Source organism: Gopherus evgoodei, chromosome 1 (genome assembly GCF_007399415.2).
Source record: "Gopherus evgoodei ecotype Sinaloan lineage chromosome 1, rGopEvg1_v1.p, whole genome shotgun sequence".
In the NCBI taxonomy this organism is placed as follows: domain Eukaryota; kingdom Metazoa; phylum Chordata; order Testudines; family Testudinidae; genus Gopherus; species Gopherus evgoodei.
The window spans coordinates 255129232-255149930 of NC_044322.1; the positions used below are offsets into that span (position 1 = coordinate 255129232).

A 20699-nucleotide genomic window follows, 5' to 3' on the forward strand; every position below is an offset into this window, starting at 1 on the left:
CGAGACCAGGGTTTCAAAAACTGCTGTTAATGGGGCGGGATCGTCCGAGAATGAGGGGTTCTGGTGCTTCCAATTATACAGGTCACTTGTGGTGAAAGAAACATATATCATAGTGAGTTCACCATCATGGCCCACAGTTTCCCTTAGGGGCAGTTCACGCACCGGGACTATCTCGGCTACGGCCTTGTCTACCGCGGGGCTCTTAGTAAAAGCAAATTTTGTGTCTCCCGGGGTGCCTACTACTTTCCATGCCTCCCCGACCGTCCTAGTGTGACTCCTCAGGTGGGAGGATATCGGGGAGTCCCTGGAGCTCGTAGATGGGGTAGAGATTTCCTGACCGCTACGGTCCTCCCCGTTACTGTCTCCTGAGTTGTTTTCTGGGGTATTCAATACAGAGGGAGGGGATTGTGCCGGGGAGGCCGGAAGGCCAGGATACACTGGAGGAGGGGGCATAGGATAAGGGGCAGTAGGAATCACAGCTGGTGGACAGGGCTTTTTTACGGGGGGACGACCACGATGCCGATCAGGGGTCCGAGCCATTAAGGCCCTAATGGCTTGGGCTCTACACTCTCGCAACCGGGGGGGGGATCAGCTGCAAGATCCTGCCAGATATCTATATAGGGGTACTGGTCCCAATGTCCACCCCCAGTTACAATGCTATGCACAGCTTGTACAGTTTTTAATTTGAGTGTTCCCCCAGCGGGCCACTCCACCCCGAATGTTGGCCATTCCACAATACAGAATTTTATCAAGTTATCCTTACATAATGCCACTCCATAATCAGCTTGGCGTCTAAACGCCTTCCAATTCTTTAACATACATTCCAAGGGCGTCCCAGCATAAGTGCTTTGTCCGGACCCCATTATGCTCGTGTTTAATTAAACCTGGTCGCGGGTTCGACCAACCCCCCCTTTGCGATTAAGATATCCTGGTCACGGGGTTTCCCCTCGCAGGAGTCTCAGTGCGGCTAGGATTGGTTTAAGTCCTAGACCTGGTTATTACAATTTTGGCTTCCAGCATAGCATCAATATGAGAAAAAGCAATACTCCCCCCAAAAACAAAAGCAAGCCCTGGCGCTGTTCTATGTCCCAGTAATTATCCAATACGGCCCACGGGCTAGTGAAATTAGTGGTATTATTCATTAACCATTGCTTGGCTTACTTAGCATAACCATCAAACATCCACAGTATCTTTCCACACCGGGATTACCTATGAGGTCCAACCACACCGCGGGGGCGTTATATCCCTCAATCCCAAGAGGTAAAACGCACTTACCACCCGGAGTGGCCGCGTCCGGCTGTTGGACCTTCCCCTTCTTCTGGCACTGTCTTGCCTCCGTGTCGTTAGGAGTTCTCTTAGAGAGGACGCAGCCGCCCCGACCGATTGTAACGACCCGAGGCCCGAGCAAACCAGTGGCTCGAGGTGGCCACTCCTCGGAATCGCCCTCGGTCGCCGGTCAGCGCCCTCTACAGGGAGAGAAGTCCCGGCGGAGTCGCCATTTGTTGGCCAAATAGGGCCCGTTTCCCCCTGGAGCTTACCTAATTACACCAAGGAGGCACGGAGGACAAGAAGACGGGTACCACACCTTTATTCTCGTTCAGCTGAGCGGGTGCTTCTCCTCGGCTAGTGCCAGAGGAGAAAAACACACCTTACATGGGCGACATAGGCCCCTTTTATAATCAGCAACAACCAACTTTAGTTCTCATCCTGTTTACGTCATTATGCTGACCTATAGATAACAGGTTACACAGAATACATATATTATTTTGGGGAGGGGGATACAGGAGACATCTGTTGCGGATACATTTGTCATTTTGAAGGGAGAGTAAGGTACATGCCTTGACGCCTGGCATTAAATGTCTTTGGGGATACATGAGAAAACAGCTGCATACACTTACGTGCCAAGCGGGCCAATTAGCAAATAGCTGACATGGTTAAATATAAGATTAAATGCATGTCCTGTCCTTGATTCTCAGGTCCCATTTATCATTCAAATCCCTAGGCCCATCCTTTAGCTAGAAGCAGAAGCCGGAATTTCAGGCCTTTTAATTCTTAGGCCTTTTCCATCACAATGACGCATCCAGTGCAGTAATGTAACTGATCCCAGAGACGCAGGGATCAGTTGCATTTTCAGCCATTAATCTTACACACTTTTTACATGCCCTGTGCTTTAGACTAAATCATTTAGTTTTCCTCTGAACTGACACAGGAGAATTATGCAAATATATATTTTTACTCTACTTAGTGGTTTAAAATCTAGACAATAAAGGCATCCTGTTGTAGCATGTTCTTGCTGTATGATCCAGTTGAGACTGCCATACTTGTGCTGTATCTACACTAGCTCTCTGTTGAGAAATTGTCAACTATTGCATTGCCACTAGTGCAGTTCTATCAGAGGTAGCAACAACGGGAGCACTAGTATAGATACAGCAAGGGGATTTTTAATACAAGGTGTTGAAAAATGACATGCCTGTTTCCAAAATGACTGAGTTGGGCCATAGGGAGATTTTCTGAAAAGGGGTAGTGTAGGCAACTTTTGGCAGTCTTCTCTTGGCTTAAAAGTTTATTTCTGCCAGCCTTGAACTAAACATAAAATTGAAATGAAATACACACTTTTTAAAAATATAGAGCCAAATTCATGGCTAGTGTAAGTAGGCACGACTTCACTGACATTTACACTAAAGGTGAACTTGGCTCACTGTGGTTTTGAAATTGGATCTTTTAAAATGGGGGGACAAGGTGGATGAGGTGATATCTTTTATTGGACCAACTTCTGTTGGTGAGAGAGAGAAGTTTTCAAGCTACACAAAACTCTTCTAGGTTTGAAAGTTTGTCTCTTTCACCAACAGAAGTTGGTCCAATAAAAGATCCACTTTGTCTCTCTACCAGTGTTAGTTCCCAGACTATCAGCACCTATAGATTGCAGAGGGCAACATCTGGCAACTCTGGCCTATAAAACCCCCTCAAATGGTGTATTAAAAAAGGCAGTGCCAAGCCGCTATTATGAGGTGGGTCAGCACATCAGTTGGAAAGGGGAGGCACTGGAATATGCCCCCACTGCAACACATCTGTTTACCAATACCTCAGCATGTGTTTGGAGAACTACCAACCGCAGCGTGCTTCTCAACTTGCTGTTAAAATCACAAACACAACATTTTTCAGTGCATTGGCTTGCCATTATGCAACAGACTGTTAATGTTTCTAACTATGTTGTGTTTAATTTTTCATAAATAACACTCATTGGCGCACACCCGAGAGCAACTTTTCGTATTCCAGACAAATGCCTCCTCCTTCACGATGTTGCAACACACATTTAACCTATAAAAAGCTGCCTTTGCAACAGCCATCCGAAGGGGGCATCTATATCAACAGGAAATGTGTTATGCTATGTTACTAATAAAGCCAAAAGTCATTATTGGCTAGTGCAGTGGTCTCCAAACTTTTTTGATCGTGCACCCCATCAGTAAAAACGCACGCACCCCCTGCCACACCGGCTCTACCATTTTTGCCAAAAATACAACAACAACAAAACACCAGACTCATGCCCGAACTGCCGAAGCAAATAAATAATAATAATAATAATAATAATAATAATAATAATTTTGTGCATGCTATATTGCTATTTATGTAAAAAACCAACAGTAACCCTTGCCACCTAAGTGACAACAAAATGTTGATTCGGGGTCGGGGGGGGCTGTCACACTCCAATGCTCCCCCTCCCTCAAGCAATCCCCTGGAAAAAGCAAATCAGCATTGTATATGGCTAACGCTATTACAAACATCACAAAATATTTTGGGAAGGGTCAAAAGTTTAAGTAAGTGTAAAATGAAAAATTTCTTTGTAGGTCGCAGAAGGCCAGGGGGGCGGGGGGAAAGGGTTAACACCATGCTCCTGCTAGGTCCAAAAATAAAATGCTAACTCCAGCCAGCTCAAGGCCACAGCACACATCTAACTCTCGGCTGCCTGCCAAGAAAGGCCCAAAGGCCCCAAATCCACCAACTAGCCATAAAAAAAATAAAATAAAAATTCAGCTAAACAAACCTGCAAAGTCCGCCCATAACAAACAAGGCAAACAAACGCCAGCACAAAAAAACAAACAAACAAACAAACCCAAAAGCCAGCAAACTCTAGCCGGTGTGTTTTGAGAAAGTCGAGGAGACCACAAAAAGCCGGTTTTAACTGGCACAAAAAGCATCAAAAGCAAAGGTTCCTAAACACCCCCTCCCCCCAAAACCCCCAAAACTTAAAACCCTCCTAAAAGCTGAAGCAATTCGGAGATCAGCAGCAGACCTTGAACAACCTGGGCCCAGAACAAAACTCCCGTCCACCCTCCCCTCTCTTCTTCATACCTTACACCCAGGCTTGGCCAGCCTCCAGTAAAGTCTGTGTAAGTATGAAAGTGGGTTAGAGCTTGGGGCACTAACACTTTCTTCTTTCCTCTGAGTGACGCGAAAGCTCGCGTCACTCACCGTTGTTATTTTGTTATTTTATTAATAAAGCTTTAAAACTTAAACACTTGATGTGTTTCGTCATCTCCTCCCCAAACGATCCTGTGGCCTCAGCCTGATCACCAGATGCCTCAAGCAAATTGGTAACAAAAATCTGCCACACATGAACCACAAGAACCACATAAATGCGATTTAAGTAGTGTGTTTATTTCATCATAAACCAGAAGTGAGATAAAGACCTATTTATAAAAATGGTAAATTTTGCTTTGTTCATTCCCAATTAACCTAATGTTACCCCCCTTTCACTCAACTGACTAACCACAAATACGAGAACTTGTAGAGTATCAGGGGGTAGCCGTGTTAGTCTGGATCTGTAAAAGCAGCAAAGAATCCTGTGGCACCTTATAGACTAACAGACGTTTTGGAGCATGAGCTTTCGTGGGTGAATACCCACTTCCTCAGATGCATGTAATGGAAATTTCCAGGGGCAGGTATATATATGCTAGCAAGCAAGCTAGAGATAACGAGGTCAGTTCAATCAGGGAGGATGAGGCCCTGTTCTAGCAGTTGAGGTGTGAAAACCAAGAGAGGAGAAACTGGTTCTGTAATTGGCAAGCCATTCACAGTCTTTATTCAATCCTGAGCTGATGGTGTCAAATTTGCAGATGAACTGAAGCTCAGCAGTTTCTCTTTGAAGTCTGGTCCTGAAGTTTTTTTGCTGCAGGATGGCCACCTTAAGGTCTGCTATAGTGTGGCCAGGGAGGTTGAAGTGCTCTCCTACAGGTTTTTGTATATTGCCATTCCTAATGTCTGATTTGTGTCCATTTATCCTTTTCCGTAGAGACTGTCCAGTTTGGCCAATGTACATAGCAGAGGGGCATTGCTGGCATATATTACATTGGTGGATGTGCAGGTGAATGAACCGGTGATGGTGTGGCTGATCTGGTTAGGTCCTGTGATGGTATCGCTGGTGTAGATATGTGGGCAGAGTTGGCATCGAGGTTTGTTGCATGGATTGGTTCCTGAGCTAGAGTTATTATGGTGCGGTGTGCAGTTACTGGTGAGAATATGTTTCAGGTTGGCAGGTTGTCTGTGGGCAAGGACTGGCCTGCCACCCAAGGCCTGTGAAAGTGTGGGATCATTATCCAGGATGGGTTGTAGATCCTGGATGATGCGTTGGAGGGGTTTTAGCTGGGGGCTGTATGTGATGGCCAGTGGAGTCCTGTTGGTTTCTTTCTTGGGTTTGTCTTGCAGTAGGAGGCTTCTGGGTACCCAGGGTTTTCACTTGGTTTTCACACCTCAACTGCTAGAACAGGGCCTCATCCTCCCTGATTGAACTGACCTCGTTATCTCTAGCTTGCTTGCTAGCATATATATACCTGCCCCTGGAAATTTCCATTACATGCATCTGAGGAAGTGGGTATTCACCCATGAAAGCTCATGTTCCAAAACGTCTGTTAGTCTATAAGGTGTCACAGGATTCTTTGCTGCTTTTAGAGAACTTGTAGATTGTTTCTGCTGGGAAGATACCTTGGTGATGGAGACAGGTACTACTTTAATGCAATTTTGTTTATTTACAAAACTGTACAAAGTCCTGTTTCCCTGAACACAAGAGGAACCAAACAACAGAAGGTTATTTCCTTGCTCACAGCCCCCAACCTCATTTATCCAGCATCCAACCCAAAGGCACACTTCCATGCTTCTCTCAGGCCACACGGTGGGTTTTTTCCATGCTGCATCTGGAGTTTCCTCCTTTGTTTCTGTGTGCCTCTCTGTCTGTCTCTCACCCGCTCTCTTCACACTCAGAGATTATCATCTAGCAAGGTTCCTAGGCCTAACAATGCCTACATTGTTCAGTGGCCTTGGATGTGCCTTTGTTTTGGTCAGGGACTGCTATTATTTCATCAAGAAGCTGAACTATTGCAACTATCTTAAAGGAAGTGCAGGGGTAAGACCCACCAGGTATAAATTAGGCTTAACCCAATTTATAACAAACACCGTGAATTTTTCTCATGGAAATATTCAATAATGTTACATTTTGTGTATGTTCAAGTAATTTGTTCTTTTTTCTTGTCTACAAATAACACGAATTATTTTGCCATTTAAGCAGTAAATCTAGCTCAGCTGACATTTAGCTGCTTTTGTAGTATGAGAATTTATTTTTAGCGGAAGTTTTGCCTGAGGAAGGAAATAGCAAAGACCACAGAATTTGTCTGTTACTCTCTCAAAGTGTGATATAATTTATCTGAAACATTTATATGTCATATAAATCAACAGACATGAAAATGCCATACAATGAAATGAATACAAAACATTAGGGAAAGAACAAGTTAAAAATTACTTAGACAAGTTAGATGTCTTCAAGTCACCAGGGCCTGATGAAATACATTCTAGAATACTCAAGGAGCTGACTGAAGAGATACCGGAACCATTAGCAATTATCTTTGAAAAGTAGTGGAAGACTGGAGAGATTCCACAAGACTGGAAAAGGGCAAATAGAGTGCCCATCTATAAAATGGGAAATAAGGACTGCTACGTTATTGATTTGAACTGGGACCGTATAGAACATGGTTGCACCCAAAGTCCTGTAGTGGCACCAAATCTTGTATAAATGGGGTCAAATGAGGTGTCTAAGACAAAATTATGGTTTGCTGGTTATGATTATACTGTCTATATGTGTGTGTATAAATTTTGTAGTTGAAGTTATGAATATTGGTTCTATACTGTCTGTATTTCAAACTTAAGCTATGCTTCTGAGAAACATCCCAGACAAGTTGGTGTTAGCTCTGCCTAGCCTGCTTGATGGCCCATTAAGGACCATCAGCTATACAACTGACCCATTGAGAGAAGGCAGATATGCTTTATAACTCAGGAAAGTATGCAGGAACTTGCCCATGTGACTCCAAACTCCATTATGCTGTAATTTTCCAAAATAAGGACAAAGAGGTGTTCTTACACCTGGAAAAGACTATCAATAGCTGATGCCTCATCTCCATCTTGTCTTCAATCCGCTTCTTACCTCTGGAGGGACTTTGCTACAAGGAAGCTCTACACAAAGGACTAAGGCCATGGCTACACTAGAGAGTTGCAGTGCTGGTGAGGGGGTTACAGCGCTGCAACTTAGGATGTGGCCACACTTGCAAAGCATGGCCAGCGCTGCAACTCCCTGGTTGCAGCGCTGGCTGTACACCCGGTCGAGCCTCGGGTGTAGCGATTCCAGCACTGGTGATCCAGCGCTGGTCAGCAAGTGTGGACCCCACCAGTGCTTTTATTGACCTCCGGGGTATAAGGAGGTATCCCAGAATTCCTGTCCACAACAAACCGGAAGAAAGGGAGAGCTCGGAGTTCAGCCAAACTGCTTATTTGAAAAACAAACATAGCTCCTGTTTGCTGAGCGAGCAGAGGCAGGCAGGGGAATTACTTTGGAATGTTCACAGTTGTTTGCTTGAAGAGAGAGACAGCATGCTCACACGGCAGAGGGGGAGGGGGAAGTCCATGTTGAGCAGATGCTTATCTGGTCTGACGGCTATTTAGGAGTACATAATTTGCATTTAGTGAATGAGAGAGGGGTGGGGGAAGGGGGTCAGAACTTTTAAAATGATTGAAGGTAGGCACTGTGTGTCTTCCAGTCCTTAGAACTTGCAAGGCAGGCAGCTGAGAACAGTGTCAAAAGTCCAAAAATCCAAAAATCCATTCTCTCTGTCTCCTCCACGCTCCCTGTCACATTCCACCCCAACCCCTCTTTTGAAAAGCACGTTGCAGCCACTTGAATGCTGGGATAGCTGCCCACAATGTACCACTCCCAACAGCGCTGCAAATGCTGCAAATGTGGCCACACTGCAGCGCTGGTAGCTGTCAGTGTGGCCACACTGCAGCGCTGGCCCTACACAGCTGTACGAACACAGCTGTAACTACCAGCGCTGCAGAACTGTAAGTGTAGCCATGGCCTGAATGACCCATCCCAGCTGTGGATGTACTGTACTCCAGAGACTTGATTTAAACCTGCAGTTTATTCTATCACTGCTACAAGCCTGAACCAGTTACCAGTGGTTCACAGTCATGCTGGAAGGGCACAACGAGTTGGGTAACACAGAGGTCAGTTCTGGGTCTGGTTCTAATAAATATCTTCATCAATTATTTAGATAATGGCATAGAGAGTACACTTATAACGTTTGCGGATGATACCAAGCTGGGACGGGTTGCAAGTGCTCTGGAGGATAGGATTATAATTCAAAATGATCTGGATAAACTGGAGAAATGGTTTGAAGTAAACAGGATGAAATTCAATAAGGCCAAATGCAAAGTACTCCACTTAGGAAGAAACAATCAGTTGCACACATACAAAATGGGAAATGGCTGTCTAAGAAGGAGTACTGCAGAAAGGGATCTGGAGGTCATAGTGGACCACAAGCTAAATATGAGTCAACAGTGTAACACTGTCACAAAAAAAAAAGCAAACATCATTCTGGAATGTATTAGAAGGAGCGATGTAAGCAAGTAATTCTTCCACTCTACTCTGCGCTGATTAGGTCTCAACTGGAATATTGTATGCAGTTCTGGGTGCCACATTTCAGGAAAGATGTGGACAAATTGGAGAAAGTTCAGAGGAGAATAACAAAAATGATTGAAGGTCTAGAAAACATGACTTATAAAGGAAGACTGGAAAAACTGGGTCTGTTTAGTCTTGAAAAGAGAAGACTTAGGGGGACATGATAACAGTCTTTGAGTACATAAAAAGGTTGTTACAAGGAGGAGGGAGAAAAATTGTCCTTAACCTCTGAGGATAGGACAAGAGGCAATGGGCTTAAATTGTAGCAGGGAGGTTTAGGTTGGATGTTAGGAAAAACTTCCTAATTGTCAGGGTGGTTAAGCACTGGAAGAAATTGCCTAGAGAGATTCTGGAATCTCCATCACCGGCAGTTTTTAAGAGCAGGTTAGATAAACACCTCTCAGGGATGGTCTAGATAATACTTAGTCCTGCCATGCATGTAGGCGACTGGACTAGATGACCTCTCAAGGTTTCTTCCAGTCCTGATTCTGTGATTAAAATAATAAATGAAGACACACCAACACAAATATAAAGCTAACTTAAACCAAGCAATTGGGCACAAGGGCAACACAGATAGTCCATGTGTGAGCCACCCCCCAGATGAAAAGAAAAACTTCCCATATAACACAGGGCAAAACTGTGGCCTTTAGTCTCTGGCCTGTAAGATGCACAAGCCAGACACCTGGGAGAAAATTCCCTGTAGTAACTCAGAGCCCTCCCCATCTAGTGTCCCATCACCAGCAGTTACAGATTCGCTAAGTGCCATTGTAGGCAGTCTCATCATATCATCCCCTCCATAAACCTATCAAGCTCAGCCTTGAAGCCAGTTAGGTTTTTGCCCCTACTGTTCCCCATGGAAGGCTATTTCAGAACTTCACTGAGGTGCTAATATCTGTCCTGCTCCAGTCCTCACTAAAAACATTATCAGTGACTAGGCACTGAACACAATTAATATTAACAACAAGAGGGAAGGAGTGCCTCTTGCCAAAGTAGGGAAAGAAGAGGTTTAAGGATATTCAGATATGTTAGATATAATCAAGTCAACAGGGCCTGATGAAGTTCATCCTAGGGTTCTAAGGACCCAGCTGAAGCAATCTCGGAATCATTAGTAATTATCTTTGAGAACTCCAGGAAGACAAGTGAGATGACTGGAGAAGGGCAAAGACCGTACCTGCCTTTAAAAAGGGGAACAAAGAGGACCTGGGGAGTTGACCTAACTTTGATTCCTGGAAAGATACTCAAACAAATTATTAATTTGTAAGCACCTACAGGATAATAGAGTTATAAGTAATGGCCAGAATGGATTTGTCAATAACAAATAGACTCATAGACTTTAAAGCTGGAAGGGTCCATCATGATTATCTAATGTGACCTCCTTCACACTGCAGGCCACAGAACCTCACTCACCCTCTCCTGTAATAGGCCCATAATCTACTTAAGGTACAGAGAATCCACCATTTACTCTAGTTCAAACCAGCAAGCGACCTGTGCTACATGCTGCAGAGGAAAGTGAAACCCCCCCAGGGTCTCTGCAGTCTGGGGGAAAATTCCTTCCTGACCCCAAATATGGCCATCAGTTAGACCCTGAGCACATGGGCAAGACCCACCAGCCAGATACCTGGGAAGAATTCTCTGTAGTAACTTGGAACCTTTCCCATCTAGTGTCTCATCTTTTATGTCCTCACTACTTATCAATGCTAAATCTAAAATAGGTTCAGTGACTATGTGATGAAGAAATCTGTCAGCTATCACATGCAGGACTATCTGGCCCCTACCATCAGAAGTAGCACTTGCCCTCCAATCTATATCTGAGAAATTAATCTCCCATAATCACACAATTCCCAGCTGTATTTATTTCATTAAAATATTAAATAGGTCTCTCTTCATATCCAAATTAGATCCTGGAGGCCTTTAGCAGACCACAAGCACTATTCCAGTGCAGCCTCTGTTACTCGTCTTCCCCAAAATAATTTTGATCCAAATAGAGTTCCTTTTTATCAATTCCATCACTTCTTCTTTCTTTACAGTCTACCTCATTATTAATATACAAAGTTACTGCATCACCTTTACCTTCACTCCTGTCTTTCCTGAACAGCACATACCCTTCAATATCTATATACTCCAGTCACGTTTACTATCCCACCCTGTTTCGGTTACCCCTAGAATATCTGGTTTCACTTCCTGCACTAGTAGTTCTAGTCTACGTTAGTGCTTCCATCACTGAGAAATGAATGGAGCTGCACTTATGCTAGACCAATGGTGGGAAAATTGCTGGTAATTCTCCTTATACCTGAGGGGACAAATTATTATCTCCAGACAGCTCTCAAACAGTAGGACTCAGCTCCTACTTAATATCACACAGCACTGGAACACAAACAGTGTCATAATTCAACTTGCCTCTGACTCAGGGTCCCATGCACCTGCAGGCTTGTTAGCCTTTTTGAACTATCTTTGCTTGGCAGAAACTTGAAGCCAGGGAAAGCACAAATCCCTAGCTTTCATGGCAGCAGCATTTGTGAGTGAGCTCCACTGACAAATTTTTTTTCTATCACAGCTTTCCCAAGATTGAGGCCAGGTTTACACTACAGACATATATCAGTATAACTATGTAGCTCAGGGATGCGCTGTGTACATGGGAGGTTATGTCAACAGAAGAGCTTCTTTCGTCAACATAGCTATGGTGGATTAACTACACCGACTTCCACTGGTATAATAGTGTCTTCTAATAAAGAGCTACATGTGAAGACAAACCCAGAAATGATTCAGCACTTTGAAAGCTTGTGAAAGAATTTCAGATCTGAAAGTATCTATATTATTTTAAAAGTTATCAAAACCATTCCCAAGAACTATCTTCTTTAACAGTTTTGACATGTGACAAATGAAAGCTAATTGTTTCCTTATATTGAGTCAATAAATGTTAAAGAGGAAGAGGAGTTGTAGCCATGTCAGTCCCAGGATATTAGAGAGATGAGGAGAAACATTTCCCAGACCTGAAGAAAGTTGGTTTAATGAAAGATATTACCTCACTCACCTTCTCTCTTTCTCTATTTCTGCTGACACTTTTACTAGTTTGAGAGTACTTCTTCCCTGGACATCTATTTTACCACATACTTGGAAGCATCAGTCTTAACGAAGTACAATCTAATAATTATGTGAAATCCCTAAACATAGGTCACTCTCAGGTTATAAACCAATACTCTGGCCTTATTGTTCAAAAACACTTTTTCTTAACACCATCAAGATTTTGGGAAAATAGTTAATATGTCAAGAATTAAAAACACAAAAAGGAAAAAGGGACTAAAATGGTTAATATCTACTAACATTATTAATAAAGATACTAGAAGAGACGTTCAGAAGGATTTCTGATTTTATACTTCTGGTGAAAGTGAAGGAGATAAGAATGGTATTTAAAAAAAAAACCTATTGTGTTTAGTCTCAAATCTCAGGGCTTATCTCCACTCACCGGGGGACCGACATAGGAAGATCAATCCAGCGGGGGTCGATTTAGCAGGTCTGGCGAAGACCCGCTTAATTGAGTGCCAATCGCTCTCCTGTTGACTCCAGTACTCTACTGGAATGAGAAGCATAAGATAAGTCGATGGGAGAGTTTCTTCCATCGATCCAGCACGGTGTAGACACTGCAATAAGTTGACCTAAGCTACGCCGACTCCAGTTATTCATATAGCTGGAGCAGCATTACTGAGGTCAACTTAGCCTTGTAGTGTAGATCTGCCCCTAGATTTCAACTCCATAACTTGCTCAACCTCAACATAAAGAAATCCTTACATCAGTTTTGACTGAACTCCTTATCTTTCTCTGCCCCCAACATCCTCCCCTCTCCCTCCATGCCCTATCACTGTCCATAGTTCCACTATCCCCCAGTGTGATGTTATGAGTATAATATAATATCTCACTGAAAGGTGACAGGGCCAGAAAGAGTTAATTAACTCAGCTCACCGAGTGGCCTGACCCATGGGTGAACCTTAAGAACTGGTTAGGAAGATATGTAAATGAATAGAGCTTTGAAATACAAGTCTGCATTGTTAGAGGTAGAAGGGTAGATGTTTGCTCAGGTCTTGGGATGCCAGCAAACAAGTCTTGTCTATTGCTATAGTTTTAATTCAAAGATCAAAAAAGGAATATTAGCATTTAAGATGATACTTGAGTAAAATAGTATTATTGTCTATGTGTCTCTTTGAAGGTTGTGGTAACCTGTATCTGAACTGTTTAATGGCTAAATTACTCTGTGCTAATTGCCAGGATGTTTGGGAGAAGGAGTTAAGCCTATTGTTTTCTCAGGCCAAAAGGCTGTTGGAAATGTATAAGAAGCCTGGGACACGATCCTTCTTCATCTCAGATCTGCTTTGGGTTTCAAGAGGGGGAAACCTTAAACCACAAGGATTGAGATCCCCAGTCATTAACTGGAGCCACCCTGAGTATGGAAATTGAACTATAACCTATGGACTATTTCTAAAAGGACTTTTGGGCAACTAAAAGCTCATCTCTGCTGTGCATCTGAGCCTCAAGAATTGAATTCAAGTCTGTCTGTATATTGATCCTTTAACCAACTCACTCTCTTTTCTTTTTAAATAAATTTTAGCTTAGTTAATAAGAATTGGCTGTAGCGTGTATTGTGGGTAAGATCTAAGTTATAATTGAACCTGAGTGTGTGGCTGATCCTTTGGGATTGGAAGAACCTTTTCTTTTATGTGATGAGATAAGATTTCAGGAACCATCATCATATATCTGACAGGTGTGTCTGGACAGAGGCCTGAGGCTGGGTACTTTAAGGGAACTGCATGGTTTGGACTTCTAAGTAACCAGTGAGGTACTATAGAATCTGTTTTGTGCTGGCTTGGTAAATCACTAAGGCTTGAAACCTTGCTGTCGTGTCTGACTCCACTCTTTTCTTCTCCCTCCAAATCCAGGCTTTTGACAAACCCTGTTGATTCTTCCTCCACAACCTCTCCAACCTTTCTTGTCCATTCCTTCCACTAAAACCCTGTCCATTGTTTGCTCATCTCTTGCAACTTCTCATACTCAGATTACTAGTTTTCACCTTCAGTCTGCACACTAAATGCTGCAGCAAAAAGCAGCTCTTTCCCTTTCATTGCCCAGACTATGTCACTCCCCTATTTTAAATCCTTCAGTGACTTCCTCTTACTTTCAAGTTTCTGGTCCATGGCTTTGATCTACACTAGGCGTTCTCAAAATTTGTCAGTTTGTTTTTCCTTAAGCTAAGGAAAAACAAAAACCAATTGTGCTTCCTCATAGTTTACTAAAGACAACACAAACTGAAATTCACACGTTCCAAACCTAGATGTGAGCAGTCAACTAGAACACCAATAATCTGACTTGTATAATATGATCTAGATGTAACAAGGTTTCCCCCACCATCCCCTTGGAATGGAAATCACATGGCAACTTGCACTGCAAAACCACTGCAGGCTCCTTGCCTCACCTCTTATTCAGATCTAGCAAATGATTCCCTCCCCCAAAGCACAGGAGCCCTCCATCCAATGCTCTCTGGACAGCATCTCTCTCTCCTCCCAGCCTCCTCCCCTCACTCCATGTTCTCTTTCTCTCTCAGGCTGACCAAACTTGCTCTGGACTGCTCTATCAGAAGCATGCCCAGGCCTCCCATGATTTACCTGGCATGGGTTTTCTGACTCCCATGCTGCCACCTCCCTTCCTAATGGGTCTGGCAAATGTCCTCCTGTTCCCAGTGCAGGCTTCTTCCCTCTCCTGCAAAGAGGCAACCCACCTGGCCCCATCTACTAGTACAGGTTACCCCTCTATCCTGCACTCAAGCCTATGAAAGAATTTCAGATGTGAAAGTGTTTACATTCCCCTCCTTCCCCCAGGGGTAGCTGTCCCCCTTCACTGATTTGAGGCAGCTCTTCCACTTCCTCTTTGAGGCAGCCCCCAGAGCAGGGTCCTACAGCCTTTTGATTAATTTGGGTGCAAACTGCACAAATCACTAACAGGTCCTTTACTCGGGCAGCTATGTGAAACTTTTAAGAGTGAGACTGGTCAGTCACATAAATAGAGACATGAAGACTTGATTTAAAATCCAAATAAGCAAGAGTATTAACCCAGTTGCACAAAAAGTGATACATATAACACAACAGTCCCTAGTGTTGTCATACTTGCAAGCCCCAGGAGACCACTGAAAACAAAGACAGAAGGAAGTAGCCAGTGGAGTAAATCAAAAGTGGGATGTGACGATCCAGTTTACAGCATCCTGTCAACCCAAAGTGCACAGTGAAGGGTGGGCAAACATCCTTTTTATACACCTTTTCCTTTCATCCCCCCTACAGCCAGGTCCATATCTGTGTTAGCTCTCAGCTCCCTGCCTGTATTCCAAAGGGGCCATAATTAGTGTTCCTATTGCTTACATAAGCTATTCGCATCAATACATTTCCCAATTGTCTCAATATGTCAATGCTGTTACACACACTAAAAATCCCCCCAAACCTACTACTTTGGTCTTGTTTTGCAAAACCTATTCAAATAAAATATGTTTTGTGTATCCCTAATTGCATTACAGCTTTAATGGCTTTTATTATTACCACTATCTTAAGCATGCTAGCATATGATTTATAGTTAAGTTTAGATTAGGGGTCAACTATCACCACTCTTCTTCCCCCAGTTTCTGAGGCAGCCCCCAGTGTAGGCTTCCCACCCCACCCCCCAGACACCACAGTGTATTCCCCTGCCTTCACCAAATTATTTTCATGTGGCAATTCTCTCAGAGGGAGGGAGGAGAGGAAGCAGTGGATTCCCCCTCCTTTTCTCTCCCCCCTGATTGGCAGGTGCACCATGCCCACCAAATTAAGGCCCACGGTGGACTGGTCTGGTCGCCAGACGAGGAGATGCTCTCTCCCCTTCGCTCCAGCAGAGGGCAAAGGACAAGAAATCAGGGAACAGACACTTCCCTTGCCGTACATGAGAGCTGAGCCCCATTCTAGTTTGCAAACCTTTGCTCTCCGCTGCTCCTGCATACAGCTCTGCTCTTATTTCTTCCTTATCCCCACTTCTCTTCCGCAAGTCCATCCCAACCACTCCTCCCACTCTGGTTTCCATGCATTCTTCCATGCTCCCCCCCCTCCCCGATTGGAAATTTCCTCCTCCTCGTGCAGCAGACAACTACCCTCTTCTCCTTCAAATCCTGTCTCTTAACACATACTTCTTTCACAAGCCTTTATACGAAAAAAAAAATCACCAAAGGAATCGTTTCAGCTGTGAGGTCTATCTAAATTAGAGAGTTAACTCTGTGGATCTGAGACAGTGCCTTCCTCGACACCTTGTACGATTCAGAACACTAAGAAGCTTATCAAAAAGGAAAAAAGAAAAAAAAGAAAAAACTAGCTTTACATGGAACATAAAATACCAGGACACTTATTATTTTGAAGAAAAAGAGCCACAAAACAGGACGAAAATCCCAGCTTAATCCAGTGCTTAATGTGTAATGAAAGAGGTGCCGAGCCTCAAGCAATTTTTTCACTTTCATAACTGACGCGGCAAGTCCAAAGGTGCTGGGGCTATGAACTGCAAGCCCAGAGGTGCCGAGCCCTGGCAAGCCCTGGCACAGATTAAGCGTTGTCTTGATCATATTATTAATAATGCATAAACCGAGATGACTCAGTGCACAATGCCACTCAGACCTTTGGTTTTGCACACTACTCTTTCTTTCAAGAGTGACTGAACCTTGAGAAGTGAAAAATTAGTTATCAGTTTATAGTTTGTCTTATGCTTTTACAGGTTGTATGACTCATACAATTCAGCATGTTATCCCACACACAGGCCAATTGGTCCTTCTAGCCACAGGAATTTAATTAACTGGTATAAGATTATATTCCAGGGGTGGCCAATCTGAGCCTGAGAAAAAGCTAGACTTTACCAATGTACACTGCAAAAGAGCCACAGTAATAGTCAGCAGCCCCCCATCCGCTCCCCAGCCCCAGCCCCAGCCCCTCCCACCTGCCGGCATCCCCCAACCAATCAGCGCCTACTTCCCCCCTCCCCTGCAATCACCTGTTTCACATGCGCAGGAGGCTATGGGAGTGAGGGGGGAGGAGTGAGGGCATGGCAGGCTCAGGAGAAGGGGCAGGGGCCTTGGGGGAAGTGGTGGAGTGGGGGCAGGGCTTGGGGCAGAGCAAGGGGTTGGGCAGTGAGCACCCCTCCACACATTGGAAGTTAGCATCTATAGCTCCAGCCCCGGAATCAGTGCCTAGGTAAGAAGCCGCATATTAACTTCTGAAGAGTTGCATGCAGCTCCGGAGCCACAGGTTGGCCACCCCTGTTATATTCCTATGGCACAGAGTAACACCAACAGCACTATAAAAACACCTGATACCTGATAGACTTTAATGAAAAAAATGCATCTGTGCTCCAGGCTCGATATCATTAGTTGTAACTCATATTTGGAGAAAATATGTTTATATTATCAAAAGACAGAACATATTTAATATTATGTCATTGGGAAATAGTGTCTGGATCTAGATGTGCCTTTGGCATTTTGAATCTTAAAAACCTGCTAAAACACATCTAAGTAAAAATGCCATTAATAAAACTCACCTCTTCATTTTATTTATGTCGCTGTCATTTATATTTTTATTGGTGCCGTTTAGTTACCTGAGTAGATGAAAAATCCACACTATGTAGAAATCTGCAGTTCTGTCCAAGCGCATGCAGGGATGCATCGGTGATGCCTGAGCAGCTGCCTAAGTTAACTATTTGTAGAAGATGGCAATTGAGTGCCAGAGCAAGAACTCCGCTGTCTGATACATTGCAGCATCTTTTAAATGAGGCTTCACGTAAATAAGGGCAAGACAAGGCCAGAGCTCTGACTCCTATTGAAGAAATAAAGCAAGTCATTCTTATGTAAATAAGCTTTCATCTACAAAAATACTGTATTGTGTAACACTTCTTTATAAAAATGAGTCTGTCAATTCAAAAGTCTCGTCTGCCCAAACCATTTTTACAAATAACACAAGTCGAGAATATTTTCCAATTTATTTACTTTGCACACAGTTGGTTACCTATTTCCTTTAGTGTCTGTGCGGGCTTTTGGCTTAGTCTACATTCGCAAAGTTGCACTGATTTAACTGAACTGATTTTTAAAGTGGTTAAATCTCTGCAAGCCCCCAACACACACACAATTCAATCAGATAATCCTGGGATTAAATTGGTTTAGCTAAGGGCATGTGTGCACACAGAAATTGCACTGGTTTAGCAGATCAGTTTGGTTAAACCATTGCAACTTTTGAGTTTGAAATCTCTTATATTGGTTTAAAACTGGTTATACTGATTTAACTTCTTAGTAAATGATCCAAAATTATCATAACCCCTTTTATTCTTTGTAGGTGAACCAAAGTCCCAGCATGCCTTGTATTTATAATTCTTTGTATTCAAGCTGAACCTAAACTGAACTTTAAATGATCTAGTCCACATGCCCAGAAAGAGACTACTGGTAACCAATATGTGGCAGTTGTTTTCTATGATTAATAAGATAATGATCTATCGAGAGATGCTTTTAGCTTATCAAGAATGACTCTAACAAATTATTTCTGTCATAATGACTCAGTTACAGATTTTTCGTAATTCATAAAACAATAGATGGTTGAAGTCTTTAGTTTATCAACTATGTAAAGCAGATGCAAGAAAAGAGCTTTACAGTCAATAAGTTATTTTCTTTGTCTCTTTTCTGTAAATATTCATTGTATATAAAGGGAGACCTGTTATTAAGATGAGTGCTGTAATGGAAAAATGGTGCAATTGATAGGGGATGTTCAAAATGCAATGTAATTGACAAGATTAGTAATTGATCAAATGAATCAGGAACCTTTGGTATAGCGAGTGTGTTCTATAATCAATGTAACAGCAAACGATTAATGTATTAATTAATGTCTAAGAATTAAGAAGTAATTCTGATTACAGATGGTCCCTGTAGTGATAAATTAGTTATAAATGTTACTGTTTTATTGATTTAAAATAAAATCAAAGTATGAGAAAGGACTTTCTTTTTTCATGAGATGAGTGTGGGGAAGTTAGTTATTAGTGAAGTGAGCTGCCCATCATTTTCCCAGCCTCATATTGGAATGTATGTTTCATTTCTATATTATGTATAGTGCACTATTAAGTACTGCTTGATTGTCGTACTTAAATAAAACTTCAACTGAGTTATTAGACTAATACATTCATTATGTTATGTCTTATTAAATTCAAACACATAATCAACTTGTACCTTCAAATCCACTCTTTGGCTTCTGTTGAAATTAATTACTCTCTATAAAATCAAATCAGTGGACATATCCTCGGTTGTAGATGAAAGAGGTTTTTTTCTTTTTCTTGAGGAAGTGCCAATAATGCGATTTTCCTAAGGTTTACAGGTATCTTGTCTCTTTTGTTTGTGTGTATTACAGTTTTTGTCATTTTGGGGTATGGGTGAGAAATCTGACTGTTGTCTCAGAGAATAATGGGAAACATAGGTGGAGATAACAACTTTGTGTAGAGCTAAGATATCCAGCTAAGATATGTGGTTTTCCCCAAAGCACAAGGTCTTCTTTTCAGATAGCTCAAATCCAGTTGGTTTCCCTAAAAACTGGGGGAATCAATAAGCCTATTAAATGAACAAGGACTCTGAGTTACCTAGAAAGAGTAATATGGTCTGCTTCAGGCAACCATACTTTAACCACATGAGCATTCCAATCCAAAATAATAGGTAGAAAAAGTTTATTTTTCTTCATATAAAAATATGGGAGGGGAGATCTCCCCTGCTAATGCATTTTAAAAACCCAGTTTAAGTTTATGGCTAAGAGCGAACCCAGAAGTCTGGTTTCTATTAATTGTGTGTGACTTGCTGATATCATAACCACTGCAATGTTGCTTTAGATCAGTGGCTCTGACGCTTTCTAGACTACTGTACCCCTTTTAGGAATCTGATTTGTCTTGCATACCCTCAAGTTACACCTCACTTAAAAACTACTTGCTTACAAAATCATACATAAAAATTCAAGTGTAACAGAATATTATTACTGAAAAAATTGCTTACTTTCTCCTTTTTACCACATAATTATAAAATAAATCAATTGGAACATAAATTTTGTATTTACATATCAATTTATATTATATAGAGCAGTATAAACAAGTCATTGTCTGTATAAAATTTTAGTTTGAACTGATTTCTTTAGGCAAATATCTAGATGAGTTGATGTACCCCCTGGAAGATCTCTGCGTACGCTCAATGAGAACCATTGCTTTAGACATCCTGTGATTGGATACCTGGGGTGCAGCCTGGGACTGTGGGATCCCCCCCTTAACTCCCTCAGTCCTGGGCTGTCTCTCACAATGCCTTGCTAGTGACCAGCAGCAAACCCCTCCAGGTGCTGTCATCACTCAGCACAACAGCATGTGGAGACCCCATACTCAGCTGGGTTGCATGAATGCTCCCAGAGCCACCCACGGATCACACAGAGAAAAGCACCAGAGCCAAATCCCCCCAGCTCCTAGCGCTGTGCCTCAGGAATATACCGTTTTGCACTGGTCTAGATGGTCTGTGCAGATTTATTAATTGGTTCACCACTTCATCAATGGAAGGTGGATATACACCAGCCTTTGCGAAACCCGAGTAGGTGAGTCATTGCATTGTAGCTCCCTTGCTGGATGATGGTTACTGATGGGTTGATTAACGCCCTGC

At 42.8% G+C, this 20699-nt stretch overlaps 1 protein-coding gene across 3 annotated transcripts in view; it reads right to left on the reverse strand.

The window, feature by feature from the left end:
- Positions 1 to 20699, reverse strand: part of AMN1 (antagonist of mitotic exit network 1 homolog) — an 86104-nt gene that overhangs the window by 15879 nt on the left and 49526 nt on the right. For all 3 annotated transcript variants that reach the window (XM_030543506.1, XM_030543499.1, XM_030543514.1), the window contains one exon: positions 17636 to 17853. In XM_030543506.1, coding sequence (XP_030399366.1) covers positions 17636 to 17853 — 218 coding nt within the window. The remainder of the gene's footprint in view (positions 1 to 17635; positions 17854 to 20699) is intronic.